Below are 14,522 nucleotides of genomic sequence, written 5' to 3' on the forward strand. Positions count from 1 at the left end.
AGGAGAAGCAGCCACCACCCATTCAGTGATACTGGGCACCCAAGGCTTGATGTATTTCTCTAGACCCAGTCCACAGTGTTTTCCTTCCACTGGAATAAAAATGCTCAGCAGCTGGCTGGCACCTTTCATCCAAGTGCTTCATCCAGGGCTCACAGCGTGCTGCACGACTTCAGTTCACACAGTGGGTCACAAGGAGGACTCTGGGTACCAGGTTTATACTCTAGTTTGGCTTGCACTTCCTTCTTGCCAGAGCCGCCTGCACTTAAGTAGGAATGGGATGGTGGAGGTCGGCGAGGAGGTGGGGGTGGCCTGCATAAAGAATCCAGTTAAAAAATCCTGCATGCATATTTTCTAGTCTGACCCAGGAGCTGTTGACAGTGACTAAGTCCAAATAAGAATCCCAGGCCTCAACTCCATGAACACTGAAGGGCTGTGCTTTGGCCACGACTTTATTCCTACATGCATTGCTGGGGGGTGTGCTAGGCACAGGGGTTCAAAGATGAGTAGGAAGTAGTCATGTTGTGGCAGAGATTAAGTTCTAGTGGTGGAAGCCAACCTACAAAAATAATTTACATACAGTGGGGCCCCTGCTGGAGTTGAGTGGACAGTCAGCTCTGCACAGGAGAGAAGGAAAGCTGCACAGAGGAGGTGACATTTGAGCTGGACATCGAAAGTGGGGAAAAAAGCAATTTGGGAAGCAGCAAGGGCAAAAGTGAGAAAGGAAGACTTTTTTTATTGCTGATTTATAATATATTAGTTTCAGGTTTACAATGTAGTGATTTGCTATTTTATAGATTACACTCCATTTAAAGTTATTATAAAATATTGGCTATATTCCCCGTGCTTTACAATATATCCTTGTTGCTTACTTATTTTATACATAGCAGTTTATACCCCTTAATCCCCTACCCCTATCTTGCCCCTCCCACCTTCCCAGTCCCCACTGGTAACAACTCTTTTGTTCTCTGTATCTGTGAGTTCTTTTCTGTTTTGTTATATTCATTCATTTGTTTTATTTTTTAGATTCCACATATAAGTGATAACATACAGTACTTGTCTTTCTCTGTCTGACTTATTTCACTAAACATAATTCCCTCCAGGTCTATCTATGTTGTTGCAAATGGCGTTATTTCATTCTTTTTTACGGCCGAGTAATACTCCAGGTTCTTCATAACAGGGAAGACTGTTTTGAAGAACCTGGAGATACTCAACGTGGCTGCATCTTTAGGGCATATTAAAGGGTAATGTTTTTAAGAAGTAAAATCATGGCTCTCATACAAACATAAAATGAATACCTGTCAAAGGTATTGCTTAACTCAATTAATGAGGGAACCAGTAAGATGTAAAAGGCTGTTCAGAGGAGAATCCAAAGAGCAGGCATATAGAGGCACTCAGTAATGCTGAGATGAATTTGCTAATAGATGTGAAACTGGCCTCTTCTGTGGGAATCAGTGGCACTTCCAGCAGATAAAGTTCCTTCGCATCTCTATGAACAAGAATCATTTGTACTATTATCCTATTTCGGCAATTTACAAAGTTGTGAAATAGCTCAGTTCAAGCTAATGAAAAGGTGCAGACTCCGATAGAATCAGGTACCCTGGAAGGGTGCTAGACAAATGCCCAGCCTTACACTGGAAGGACTCCCAGCAGTCTTTTTTGCCCATCTCAAAGTTTGCCACAACTTCCCCTGGCAGAGCAAGGGAAGCACAGGAGACAAGATTAGGGAAGTGGGTGGGGTGGGCCCATGAAGGACCTCTTGTGTGTACTTGAACTGGATCCAGAGGACCTGTGAACCAGTGGATGTTTTTAAGAAGAGTGTCTATGCTCGGAGGTGTCCAAGGGGCTGGTGATGGGTCAGTACCTTGAGAAAAGAAGGAAAGAGAGCAAGAGTTAGCAGGGCCTCAAGGCCTCATACACATACCACCAGTCTGGAACCCTCTGTCCCCCATGGCAAAGGGGCGGAGCTGTCCCGTTGCCCTCCTACCCACACTTCTGAGACTCTTCTTTGGTAACTTCTCCTATTGTACCCACCCTGCTTTCACTGGTTTGCACAACATTGCTCATTCACGGTGACGCACACTGTGGGTCATCCCAAGAGCCCCTGCTGCAAAAAAAAGCTTCCCAGAAAGGCCCCGTGGGTTTCCCCACAATTCTGTCCTTCTCGTAGGTTCTGCCTCTAATAGCCCTAGAGCGGGGTCAGTAGGGACTTGTTGGGGTCCCCAACAGATTGTTTCTGTGGGTTTGGAGCCAGGCAGCCCAATACCATTTGTTGGAGTAACAGCAGAACAAAGAGTTTCCCTCACTGATCTCATCACAATCTTGAGAACAGCCTAGAACCCACAGGGTTGCCCCAGGAGTCCAAGAACAGGCAGCGACTAAACTTGGGGAATGAAGGCAGCAGGGCTGAGGACAGGGTCCCTGCCTTTCTTATGATATACCAGGCACCTCCCACCACAGGGCCTTTGCACGTGTTCCCCTGCCTGGGAGTCCCTCCCCCACCAAAGTCCATGTGGCTCCCTGCTCACTGTCACAGTCTCCCAAGTTTATTCCTGGCCACCACGTAAAATCACAACATCCCAACCCACTTCTTTTCCTTCCCTGCTTTCTTTTTCTCGGTGGCATCTGTCTCCTTCCGACCTATCCCCTAATGTCTTTATTTTATTTAGAGTCTGTTCTCCCTCCCAACCCTCCCCTACCCCCATCCCCCATGTAACCCCCATGAGGGCAGGAATTTTTATCTGCTGTGCTCACTGCCCTGCCCCCAGCTCCTAGATTAGGGCTTGACCCAGAGTGGACATTCAATAAGTATTTGTTGAAGGAATGAATGACTGAACCTGGACTCTGGAGGTAGAGGCCTGGCTTCTTAGAACCAAGTCACACCCTGTTCTTCTCAGCCTCAGTTTTCTTGTTTGTGAAATGGGTGTGATCACAAGGCTGCTGTAGGACTTTAACAAGCTTGCGCTCACGGGAAACCCTGGGAGATTCTGGAGAGAGTGCCCAGTGCTGGGGAAGCCAGTGTGTGCACTGCTCAGTGTTTCTGGGTGGCCACAGCCAGACATGAGGCCCAGCCCTGACCATGAGACCAGAGGAAAAAAAAAAGAAGTCAAGTCACTGAATAGGGAGTCTTGGAAAAGAAGCGCTCCCCCACTTTCCTGGAAGGGGCATCAGGGTTTACAGCACCAGGTGCCTAGAGAAGGGAAGCCAGGCAGCTGACACAGACCAGACAGCATGACTGAAGCCGAGGTGGAGAGCTGGGACCGTGGTGGACCAAGCAGGAGGTACCTGTCTGTTGGGGCAGCCACTGCTCAGCTCCATTCCGTGGCTGCCATTCAGCCACAGCTGCCCTGTGTCGTCAGATTTCCCACTTCTTAGAGCAAGACCGAAGTCCAGATGCAGGTATCTGTATGAAATTTCCCACGTTTTAGAAACTGTGTAGAACAAAACACGTCTGTGGGCCAGATGGAGCCCCAGGCGTCCCCAGAACGCAGCCCCCAGTATAAACAATCCATAGGAGACAGAAATAGCAAACCCACTTATGTTCAGTTCAAAGCCCAGACAGAGACCCAAGCATGCTGGGAGGCAGGTGTGTACTTGTTATTCACTCCACCCTCTCCTACCAGTCTCCATTCTTGTACTGACCAGTGTTCGTGCAGCACCTGGAGCTGGGGCTGCAGTTGTGAGTCAAAGCTAAAATGACTCTTGATCTTGTAGAGCTCATGGTCTAATGAAAAACATGCTAATCAAATAATTCCTTAAATGGGTCCCCGAGTGTGAGTGTGAAGTGCTAAGGAGATGGAGGACACAGTGCTGTTAGTGCCGGTAACCAGGGGTCCCCTAACCTCCGGTTAGGAACCGGGGTGCACAGCAGGAGGTGAGCGGCGGGCAGGCGAGCAAAGCTTCACCTGCCGCTCCCCATCGCTCCCCGTCACTGGCGTTACCGCCTGAGCCGTCCCCCGCCCCCCCCATCCCTCCCCGCCCATGGAAAAATTGTCTTCCACGAAACCAGTCCCTGGTGCCAAAAAGGTTGGGGACCACTGCCTGTCACGAATCAGAGGCTCTCCTTGGTTAGGATGTGGCTGCTGGGGTTGAAAGGAAAGGTGGGTATTTACTGGGTGAAGCAAAGGGGAAGCGAACGAAATGTTCAAGCAAGAAGGTGCAGTGAGGATATGATAGATTTTGCATTTTGGAGTCATCATTCCTCATCGCCTCGGGGAGAATACACTTGGGAGGAGGCTACAGAGCAGAAGTGGAAGACCAGTTAGGAGGTGGTTTAGCAGTAACCCCGGCCCTGTGGTGGCAGCCCTGCTTGCAGCAGCTGGGACCTAACACATCGGTCCCTGAGCTGGTTGGTGGCAGGGTGGGACGAGTGCCTTGGTTGCATTTGTCTGTTCCCTGTAAGCTGCTGTCACCTGGAAAGGATCCCAGGGCCAGGGGTGCACTGAAGGGCACCGCTCTGTCTCCTTTGCCTGCAGGGAGGGAGAGCAGGTCCGCCTGGCGGGGGGCTTTCGGCGGCCAGGCCGTCCCTGCCTCTCCCAGCTTGAACTGGAGGGAGTCTCTCTACTGTGTTGACCTGGGCGTGTGCTGCAGGAACTGCCTGGGAAGGGTAAGGGCTATTTATTTTGACAGGGGAGGGCCGTGGATAATTTATTCAGGAAGACAAAAATAAAGAAAAGGGGTCCCCTGTTGGTAGAAGCTCTGGGTTCTGAGGGCTAAAAAGGCATTTGGAGCTGCTCTGAGCTCAGGTCAGCTCAGAAGGCTGGAGCAGAGCTTCCGCTCCGAACGCCGGAAAGAGCGAAGACTCGAGGATTTAAACTGTCTTTCCCTGTCCCATAACAACTGGTTAAACCCGTCAGCCCTGAGCTCCTGCCCCGGCTGCCTCCTTGTTGGCAAAGACGGGTGTGTCTGCTCCTAAGAAATCAGAGCGAGAGTGGTTTACCTTGAGCCAACCTCGGCCAAAATTGTCGAGAAAATGCAACTTGCTCCCAAGAATGCCCAAGAACGGTGATTGATTTGGTGGCCAAAGTTTGTCATGGGAGAATGTCCTCCTCAGACTTCTGAAATGGGGATTGGCAAACTTTTTCTACGAAACACCAGAGAGTAACTATTTTAGGCATATGGGCCAAGAGGCAAAATTGAGGATATTATGTAGGTAATATAATATAAGCATTTAACATGCAGCCATTTAGAGACATGAGAAGCATTGTTAATTCGCAGACTGTACAAAAAAGAGGAACTGGATCAGATTTGGCTTGAGGACTATAGTTGGCTGACCCCTGTTTTCAAGGCTGGTCAGAGACCCTAATTCTCAAAGCAAATATCTGCTTTCAGTTGTTCAATTTCCCAGACATGAGCACTAGCGTGAGGGACTTAATCTGAGGGAGGGAATAGGAGGAAGGAAGACGGGGCGGCATTGCTAGTTGGGGCCATAGCTCTAGGACAGAGATAAGGCAAAAGAGAGGTGAGAGGGGCCCTGATTGGGTGACAACACCCTTCCTACCCATAAGTGGCCTGGAGGTGATATTTTTTATGGCTAAGACTGATCTGTTGGTGAGATGTCACCATGATGGTTGTGAACCCCAGGGTCAGTTCCCCCTTGGCCCCTTTACTCACCCTCACTGTCTACAGATTTTACAGCTGCAAAAAGTACCCAGTTTGCCAGGGATGTCTGTCTCCCTAAAGCCCTGAGGCCAGCCGTGAAGACATTTCTGTGCCTCCGTTTGTGTGACCTTGGGCAAGTTACTTAACCTCTCTGAGCCTCAGTTTCCCCATCTATATAATGAAGATGATAATAGCACCTGCCTCTGAGGGGTTTTGTGAGGATGAAGGAAGTGATGTGTGTGAAACACATCTGACAGCATTAGCTGTGCTCAATAGTGTTGTTTTCCTCTTGGCGTGCCCTCTGCCACTTCTCACTGTTGACTTGATTTGTTCTGCTCTTCCTTTGGTAAGGCTGAAAAAGAGGAACAGGACAGCGTGGAAGAGAGCCCCCTGCATCTGGGCAGGCAGGAGAAAGAAACAGAGTCCTTTGATGCAGAGAACACAAAGGCAAGGAAGGTAAACTTTGTCCCAGATGCTGGCAGCGTAGCCACATCAACACAACAGCCATTTGGCCCCAAGTCACAGGCATCCCCATCCTGCCGGGTGATGACCTGCTTGCTGCATGGGATGTGTCTGAGACCCCACCAGCGGGTCTGTGAATGAAGCCAGCACTTCTTGGAGGAATGGCTTTGCCTGGGATCTTTGCACAGTCTTTATTGAGGAAATCTTTACCACATGCCTGGGCTCTGCCTCAGTCTTCAGTAACTTGGCTGCACTCATAAGAGAAAACATGTGCCCAAAAAAGACTCAGGCTTCAGAGCCAGGCTCCCAAAATAGGCAGCTGCCTTGGGAGGGGCTGGAGGAGGAAGGAGGCTTTGGGTACTCAAGCTGGGGCCCTGACCTCAGCAGGCCCTGACCCTGGGATTAACAAAACATCTACCGTGCTTGTAAAGATTATTTTACTTAATTAAAATGAAAAACCCAGTTACAGGGCTGGGGCTGCCACAGCAAAAAGAAGTGTCCTTGGAACTTGGCCAGCTTCGTGACTTTCCGGCCAGGAGAGGCGGAGAGATGAGTATCGCTGGCAGGGAAGCTGATCTCCTAAAGCTGGCTGCTGGGTCCCTGGGCTGCTGGGGACGCAACGGGAAAGTTTCGGGAGGGGCCAAGTTTGAGCCATGGCTACGGAGGGTTGCACCCTTGCTGGGAGAGGGTGTTTGGGGGAATTTTGTAGGGACTTTGCTGCAGTTAACATTTAGTGATGCCCTACATGCAAGGAAATAGCTCCAGCAAGTTGATGCATTTAGCGCTTACAACTCAATCATTCATTTGTTCAAAAACTATTCAGTTTTCAGAATTAAAAAAACATAAAATTTCCAGAAATTGATCAGAAAAAGATGAGCAGAGATTGATATCTATTAATAGGAAGCAGGCTAAATAACTTTGATTGGAATCCTACATGGGCATTAACAGTTAAGGTGTAGATGTAGATCCGATGATATAGAAACACCTCTAAGCCACATTACTGAATAAAAATGTATTGCCCACAACTAAAAAAAAACAAAACAAAACAAAAGAAAAAAAACTATTTATTGAGCACCTACTATATACCAGGAGTTGAAATTCTTTGTCCACTTGGTGGGTTAAACATTAAGGGCTTATTCCAACTCCTGTGCTGTTTGGAGCCTCATCCTAGGGATAAATCAGTGATGAGAGACTTCAGTGGTTTACAGCTCCTAATTACCCAGTAAATGCTCCCAGGTAGGAGTAAGATTGCTCAGCATCTTTCTCGTTTGAGGGGTCCTGTGGTCAAGGTTTGCACCCTCTTCTGCTTAAATACCAAGACCCACTCCTCAGCCACCCTCTGACCTCCATTCCTCATTTGTATTCAGGAGCAAGATTCGGAAAGTGGAAGTGAGGCAGAGGGGGAGAGCTGGTACCCCACGAACATGGAGGAGCTGGTTACAGTGGACGAGGTGGGGGAGGAAGAAGATTTTATCATGGAACCGGACATCCCAGAACTGGAGGAAATTGTGCCCATCGAACAGAAGGACAAAATCTGTCCAGAAATGTGTCCCTGTGTGACGACCACCTTAGACCTGGACTTAGCCAAAGAGTTCGCCAAGGAGGGAGTCAAGACCATAGGTAATGAGGCTGCGGAAATCGGCCTCAAGTCGCCCAAAGCACTGCCTTCTGCTTCCATGAGCTGTCCCAGTGACATGGACGTGGAAACGCCTGGCCTAAATCTGGATGTTGAGCGGAAGCCAGCTGAACGCGAGACGGGCCTCTCACTGGAGGGCTCAGATTGCTGCGAGAAGCAGGCAGAGGGAGCACAGAGCTCAGATGTTCGTCTGGCCCCCACACTCCAGCAAATGTCTTCCCCCACGCCAGCAGAGGAGAGGGCCTGGCAGCCTGGCCCCCTTCTTGATGACTGTCAGGCCAGGGGGACCCTGGAAGATGGGGCTGGTGAAGGCAGCCCCTTGGAGGAGAAAGCCAGCCCCTTCACCGAAACAGACCTCCAAAGCCAGGCCTGCCAAGGAGTGTCGACCCAGGGTAACTACCTCCTTTTTCTCCTGTGCGGTTGGGTTGATCGGACCACTGCTTCCCTAGAGCAGTGTATGGGCATGTGCAGGCTGGAACGGACAGAAGTAAGGTTTCAGCCAGCCTGAAAGCTGGTGCAGAAGGCAAGCTTAACAGCCTGGCTAAATCGTTAGAGCTTTTAGGCAATTGGTATAAAGGAAGTCGGATGGGAGGCCACACGTTTCTGAGAAGCAGACTCAGATAGGACGGACTTCTCTGAATTTACGGGATCCCAGATGGACTCTGCCAACTAAATTAGCAAATGTTTGGAGTTATCAAAGGAGCTTTGGTTCCTAAGGATCAGCAAGCAGCCTCTCTTGTCTGCACCACCGAGGACCACCCAGGCCGTTGTTTCTGTGAGGCCTGAGTGAGGGGGCGGGAGCGTGGGAGGCCGAGAAGGGAACGGGCAGAGGGAAGAATGAGGGGCTCACGAAGGGGCATGGCCGGTTCCCATTCTCACCACCTCAGACCCACTTTTCTCCAGCGTCTGACAGTGAAGCAAGACTTGTCCCGGGAGCTCCTCCACCTCCATTGGAGGTGATGTGTGTCTGTGCCTGGCACTATGACATCATGAAAGAGTTTAAAATAGGCTAAGCCCTGTTTTCTGTGCCAAGTGGAAACTAAAGATCCATCAAGGACGGTGGGGGAGGGGAGAGTAGTCCTCATTTTTCTCTCAATGAAAATAGCTAGAAATTCATTTTGCAGAAAGCCTGCAGTATTCCAGAGTTTGAAGTAAGGGGAATAAGAGTCGAGGGCAGAAAACACAGAGGAAAGGCTTAAAAATAAACATGTCAACCCAGTGCTCTGTGGTTGGCACGAGCTGGTAGGTGAGCTGGCGGCTTGGACTTCCCTCCATGTCTAGCTGACCTGAGCTGTTTTTCACCTGCGTGGATCTGAGTCTCCATGGAAACTCTGCTGTGATCTGCCTTGTTGCTAGAGAAACGCTGAGGCCTGGGCTGTGTCTAGAGAAGGCAAGAATAAAGGAGCGAAGTGGTGTTCACCTTGCTCTGATTGAACCCCTTGTATTTTGCGGTATAGGTCTCGACATGCACTGGTGTTAATGGCTTGTTAGCTTAGCCAGTGTTTGGAGTTCATATTTAATAACACTGCTCGACAGGCTTGGGGTGAGAATGGCATTGCCTTTTCTGCCCGCCTCAGTGCTTCTGTGGACATCAGCACAATTTTTGCACTTCAATAATTCTTCTGCCTGCAGAGATGGAGTTGTTACTGAACCGGGGACGCGGGGGTGGATCATCCCAACCGAAGGCATCAGCAGCCCATCCCCCCACGGACCTGATGCAGCTGCTTGCCAAGTTTTCTTGCGTGTGGCATTCTCTTGGCAGCGGAAAAAGCTCTTTGTTATAGCACTTTGGTTCTAATTAGCAGCCCTGGCCTAGTCTCATGTTATTAAGCAGCACAAGGGACTGTTTCCCATCACACAGTGCAAGGAATACAATTGCAGGGATTCTTTGAGGCATGTTGTGTTTCATTATCACTTTGCCCTGGCTCATGTTTTGCAGATAACTCCAGGTACATGGAAGTGAAATCTCTGGACGTGAGGTCACTGGAATATGCTGAAGTGGAGCTGAAACAGCCCCTTTCTTTGCCTTCCTGGGAACCTGAGGATGTGTTCAGAGAACTTAGCATTCCTCTAGGTGGGTGAAATACACAGTCCTTCCTGAGAATTTGGCTCCAGGAAACGATAGTCCTGTAATAACATCTAAGAGCTTGAGAGGGCTTTTTGTCATTTTGTTGTCTTTCGTGTCTGATGCAGTTACCTAGATGTGTGTGCTGCCTTAAAGTTTCTTGAAATTTCAGTCTCCCATAGTAGACCAGATACCTCATGGGGCCAGACTTTGAACGGCACTGCCCTGGGAGCCAGAGCAGAGACTTGTTTTCCCTGTCAGGAAATGCTTTTTTCCTGACCACACAGCCCTTATTCAGCCAGGGAAGCAGAGGCCAACAGCTGCCATAAAGCCACTAGCTGATTCACTTTGTTATATAGCAGAAACTAACACAACATTGTAAAGCAATTATACTCCAATAAAGATGTTAAAAAAAAAAAAAAAGAAGAAAGAAATGCACCTCTTCTGCTAATGTCTTCCCTGCCCTCCTGGCCCCAGCCCTTTTCAAAACAACGCTGCATTGTTTTCTCTTTGAGAGACCAGCTTCTCTGAGCCATTGACGCTGAATTGACTGCGTCTGGGGCAGACCCTATATAGTTGATAGAAGAGCACTGAACAGAGACGTGGGCCCCTGTCCTTCCCATGCTGGGTAACTGCACGTCCTCAAACAAGTCATACCCAGGAATGTTTTTGGGGTTTTTTTTCCAGTCACTGCAAGTCCTTTATTAACAAGTCAATTAGCCCCAGAGGGGCTAGTCAACATGGAGGCTCACCCTTTCCATCAGGTTTCCTTTTTTCCTTTTCATCTGCTTTTAAAAATTTCGTACTGTTTCCTGTCCTCCAAGTGTGCCATTTAGTCAGATCGAAGAGCAAACTTTCTTTTTTTTTAAAGGATGAGTTTGCTGCATAGCGTCCAGTATGCTCCAGGACAAAAACTAAAAAAAGCAAATACACACTGACCTTAGAATGAACTAAGATGATTGCCAGAAGGCCCTGGGTTTTTTAATGCTGGAAAATAGTTGCAAAGGCTGCTTTTCAGGAAAAAGGTGCCAGACAGTTCATTTATGCATTCACTTAGTCAGCAACCCCTCCTGGATAACGTGGCACTCTGTGAGACGCTCAGGGGGAACTGAGAAATGGAACACAAGTCTCTTGGCATCTAGGAACTTAGAAATCTGTATGACACACACAGGCAAAAATTAAGAATAAATTCTGCTACCTTATAATTCATGTTTTATTTTATTTTTTATTATAAAAGGTGTGAAAGATTATTATAACCAATTTTTAAAACCATATGAAGTAAATATTAAATGTTGTATCTCTTCCCTCCAGTCTCTCCCCCTCGCCAGAGGTAGCCACTGTCATACCCACAGATAGTTTTTCTCCCACAAAAATAGGATCAAACTATACACATAATGTTGCGCAATTTGCTTTTATAATGTAACAGTGGGTCTTAGAGAGCTCTTCACATCAGTACATAGAGAATGCATTCTTCTTAACCACCGCAAATATTCCATCTTAAAAGCTGTACCATACGTTATCGATCCATTCCTCTACTGGTGAACATTATGTTTTCATTTTTTGTTCCATTATTAAAATGCTATAATAGCTAGGCTTTTATCATTTACCATGTAGGCACCACTTCTAGTATTTTTCTCATTGAACTCTCAAAACACCTGTGAGGTAAGTAATATTTTTATCCCTATATCACAGATAAGAAATGAGATGCAGGGTTACAAAGCTAACGAACAGCCCAGACTGGAGTCAGGATTCAAACCCCAGCACTTTGACTCCCTGTGCCATGCTGCCTCTGAGCTTTGTTGCCTTCCAAACGCACTGTCACCTTTGTGTGTGAATCAGGGTTTCTGGAGGATAACGTCCTGGCCCGGGGGAGGGGGGATGTCCATATATATTTGTATTTCATATTTTCATAATTGCCACTAAATTGCTCCCCAAAAAGATTATACCAGTTTTCAGCGCTACCTCAAGTGAGAGTACTCATTCTCCACATCCTCGCCAACTTTGGATCTTATCAGTTTTTAATCTTTACCAACCTGTTAGGAGGAAAGTGGTAGCTCATTTTATTTTTTAAAACACAGTTCTATTGAGGTATAATTGATGATAATGAAGTGCACATAAGGCACACAATTTGATGAATTTTGACACATGTACACACCTGTGAGACCATCACCACAACCAACGTAGTGAACATATTCTTCACCCCCCATATTTCCTGATACTCCTTTGTAATCCCTCGCTCCCACCCTCAGTCCCCAAGTAACCACTGCCCTCCTTCCTTTCACTAAATATTAGTTTGCATTCTAGAATTTTATATAAAGGGAATTATACAGTATGTACTCTTGTCACCTGGCTTTTTTCAACTCAATAATTATTCTGAGATTCATCCGAATTGTTGGGTGTATGGATAGTTGGTTTCTATTTATTGTTGAGGAGTATTGCATTGTGGTTATGGGTAGATCACATTTTGTTTATTCATTCAGCTGTTGATGGGCATTTGGGTTGTTTCTGGTGTGGGGCTATTACATATTGTACTTTTATTCTTGATTGTAGTCTCCGATTAGAATTTTTTTAACATCTTTATTGGAGTATAATTGCTTTACAATGTTGTGTTAGTTTCTGCTTTATAACAAAGTGAATCAGCTATACATATACATATATCCCCATATCCCCTCCCTCTTGAGTCTCCCTCCCACCCTCCCTATCTGACCCCTCTAGGTGGTCACAAAGCACCGAGCTGATCTCCCTGTGCTATGCAGCTCCTTCCCACTAGCTATCTATTTTACATTTGGGAGTGTATATATGTCAATGCTACTCTTACTTCGTCCCAGCTTACCCTTCCCCCTCCCCGAGTCCTCAAGTCCATTCTCTACATCTACGTCTTTATTCCTGTCCTACCCCTAGGTTCATCAGAACCATTTTTTTTTAGATTCCATATATATGTCTTAGCATACAGTATTTGTTTTTCTCTTTCTGACTTACTTCTCTCTGTATGACAGACTCTAGGTCCATCCAGCTCACTACAAATAACTCAATTTCGTTTCTATTTATGGCTAATATCCCATTGTATATATGTGCCACATCTTCTTTATCCATTCATCTGTTGAAGGACACTTAGGTTGCTTCCATGTCCTGGCTAGTGTAAATAATGCTGCAATGAACATTGTGGTACACGACTCTTTTTGAATTACGGTTTTCTCACGGTATATGCCCAGTAGTGGGATTGCTGGGTCCTATGGTAGTTCTATTTTTAGTTTTTTAAGGAACCTCCATACTGTTCTCCATAGTGGCTGTACCAATTTACATTCCCACCAACAATGCAAGAGGGTTCCCTTTTCTCCACACCCTCTCCAGCATTGTTTGTAGATTTTTTGGTGATGGCCATTCTGACCGGTGTGAGGTGATACCTCACTGTAGTTTTGATTTGCATTTCTCTAATGATTAGTGATGTTGAGCATCTTTTCATGTGTTTGTTGGCCATCTGTATATCTTCTTTGGAGAAATGTCTATTTAGGTCTTCTGACCATTTTTGGATTGGGTTTTTTTTTTTTGATATTGAGCTGCATGAGCTGCTTGTATATTTGGGAGATTCATCCTTTGTCAGTTGCTTCGTTTGCAAATATTTTCTCCCATTCTGAGGGTTGTCTTTTTGTCTCGTTTATGGTTTCCTTTGCTCTGCAAAAGCTTTTAACTTTCATTAGGTCCCATTCATTAATTTTTGTTTTTATTCCCATTTCTCTAGGAGGTGGGTCGGAAAGGATCTTGCTGTGATTTATGTCATAGAGTGTTCTGCCTATGTTTTCCTCTAAGAGTTTTATGCTGTCTGGCCTTAACATTTAGATCTTTAATCCATTCTGAGTTTATTTTTGTGGATGGTGTTAGGGAGTGTTCTAATTTCATTCTTTTACATGTAGCTGTCCAGTTTCCCAGCACCACTTATTGAAGAGGCTGTCTTTTCTCCATTGTATATTCTTGCCTCCTTTATCAAAGATAAGGTGACCATGTGTGCGTGGGTTTATCTCTGGGCTTTCTATCCTGTTCCATTGATCTATATTTCTATTTTTGTGCCAGTACCATACTATCTTGATTACTGTAGCTTTGTAGTATAGTCTGAAGCCCAGGAACCTGATTTCTCCTGCTCCGTTTTTCTTTCTCTTTCTCTTTTCTTTTTCTTTGGCTATTCAGGGTCTTTTGTGTTTCCATACAAATTGTAAAATGTTTTGTTCTAGTTCCGTTAAAAATGCCATTGGTAGTTTGATAGGGATTGCATTGAGTCTGTAGATTGCTTTGGGTAGTATAGTCATTTTCACAATGTTGATTCTTCCAATCCAAGAACATGGTATATCTCTCCATCTGTTTGTATCGTCTTTAATTTCTTTCATCAGTATCTTATAGTTTTCTGCAGACAGGTCTTTTGTCTCCTTAGGTAGGTTTATTCCTAGGTATTTTATTCCTTTTGTTGCAGTGGTAAATGGGAGTGTTCCCTTAATTTCTCTTTCAGATATTTCATCATTAGTGTATAGGAATGCAAGAGATTTCTGTGCATTAATTTTCTATCCTGCTACTTTACCAAATTCATTGATTAGCTCTAGTAGTTTTCTGGTAGCATCTTTAGGATTCTCTATGTATAGCATCATGTCATCTGCAAACAGTGACAGTTTTACTTCTTCCTTTCTGATTTGGATTCCTTTTATTTCTTTTTTTTCTCTGATTGCCATGGCTAAAGCTTCCAAAACTATGTTGAATAATAGCAATGAGAGTGGG

General features: G+C 46.2%; 1 protein-coding gene across 4 annotated transcripts in view; it reads left to right on the plus strand.

Annotated features, from left to right (window-relative positions):
* RBM20 (RNA binding motif protein 20) overlaps window positions 1-14,522 on the plus strand; it is a 209,975-nt gene that overhangs the window by 179,878 nt on the left and 15,575 nt on the right. For all 4 annotated transcript variants that reach the window (XM_082408260.1, XM_082408261.1, XM_082408263.1 and 1 more), the window contains exons 10-12: window positions 5,950-6,054; window positions 7,428-8,088; window positions 9,636-9,770. In XM_082408260.1, the coding sequence (XP_082264386.1) occupies window positions 5,950-6,054; window positions 7,428-8,088; window positions 9,636-9,770 (901 nt within the window). The remainder of the gene's footprint in view (window positions 1-5,949; window positions 6,055-7,427; window positions 8,089-9,635; window positions 9,771-14,522) is intronic.

This window comes from Balaenoptera borealis (genome assembly GCF_965194805.1).
Source record: "Balaenoptera borealis genome assembly, chromosome: 10".
NCBI classification, from domain to species: Eukaryota; Metazoa; Chordata; class Mammalia; order Artiodactyla; family Balaenopteridae; genus Balaenoptera; species Balaenoptera borealis.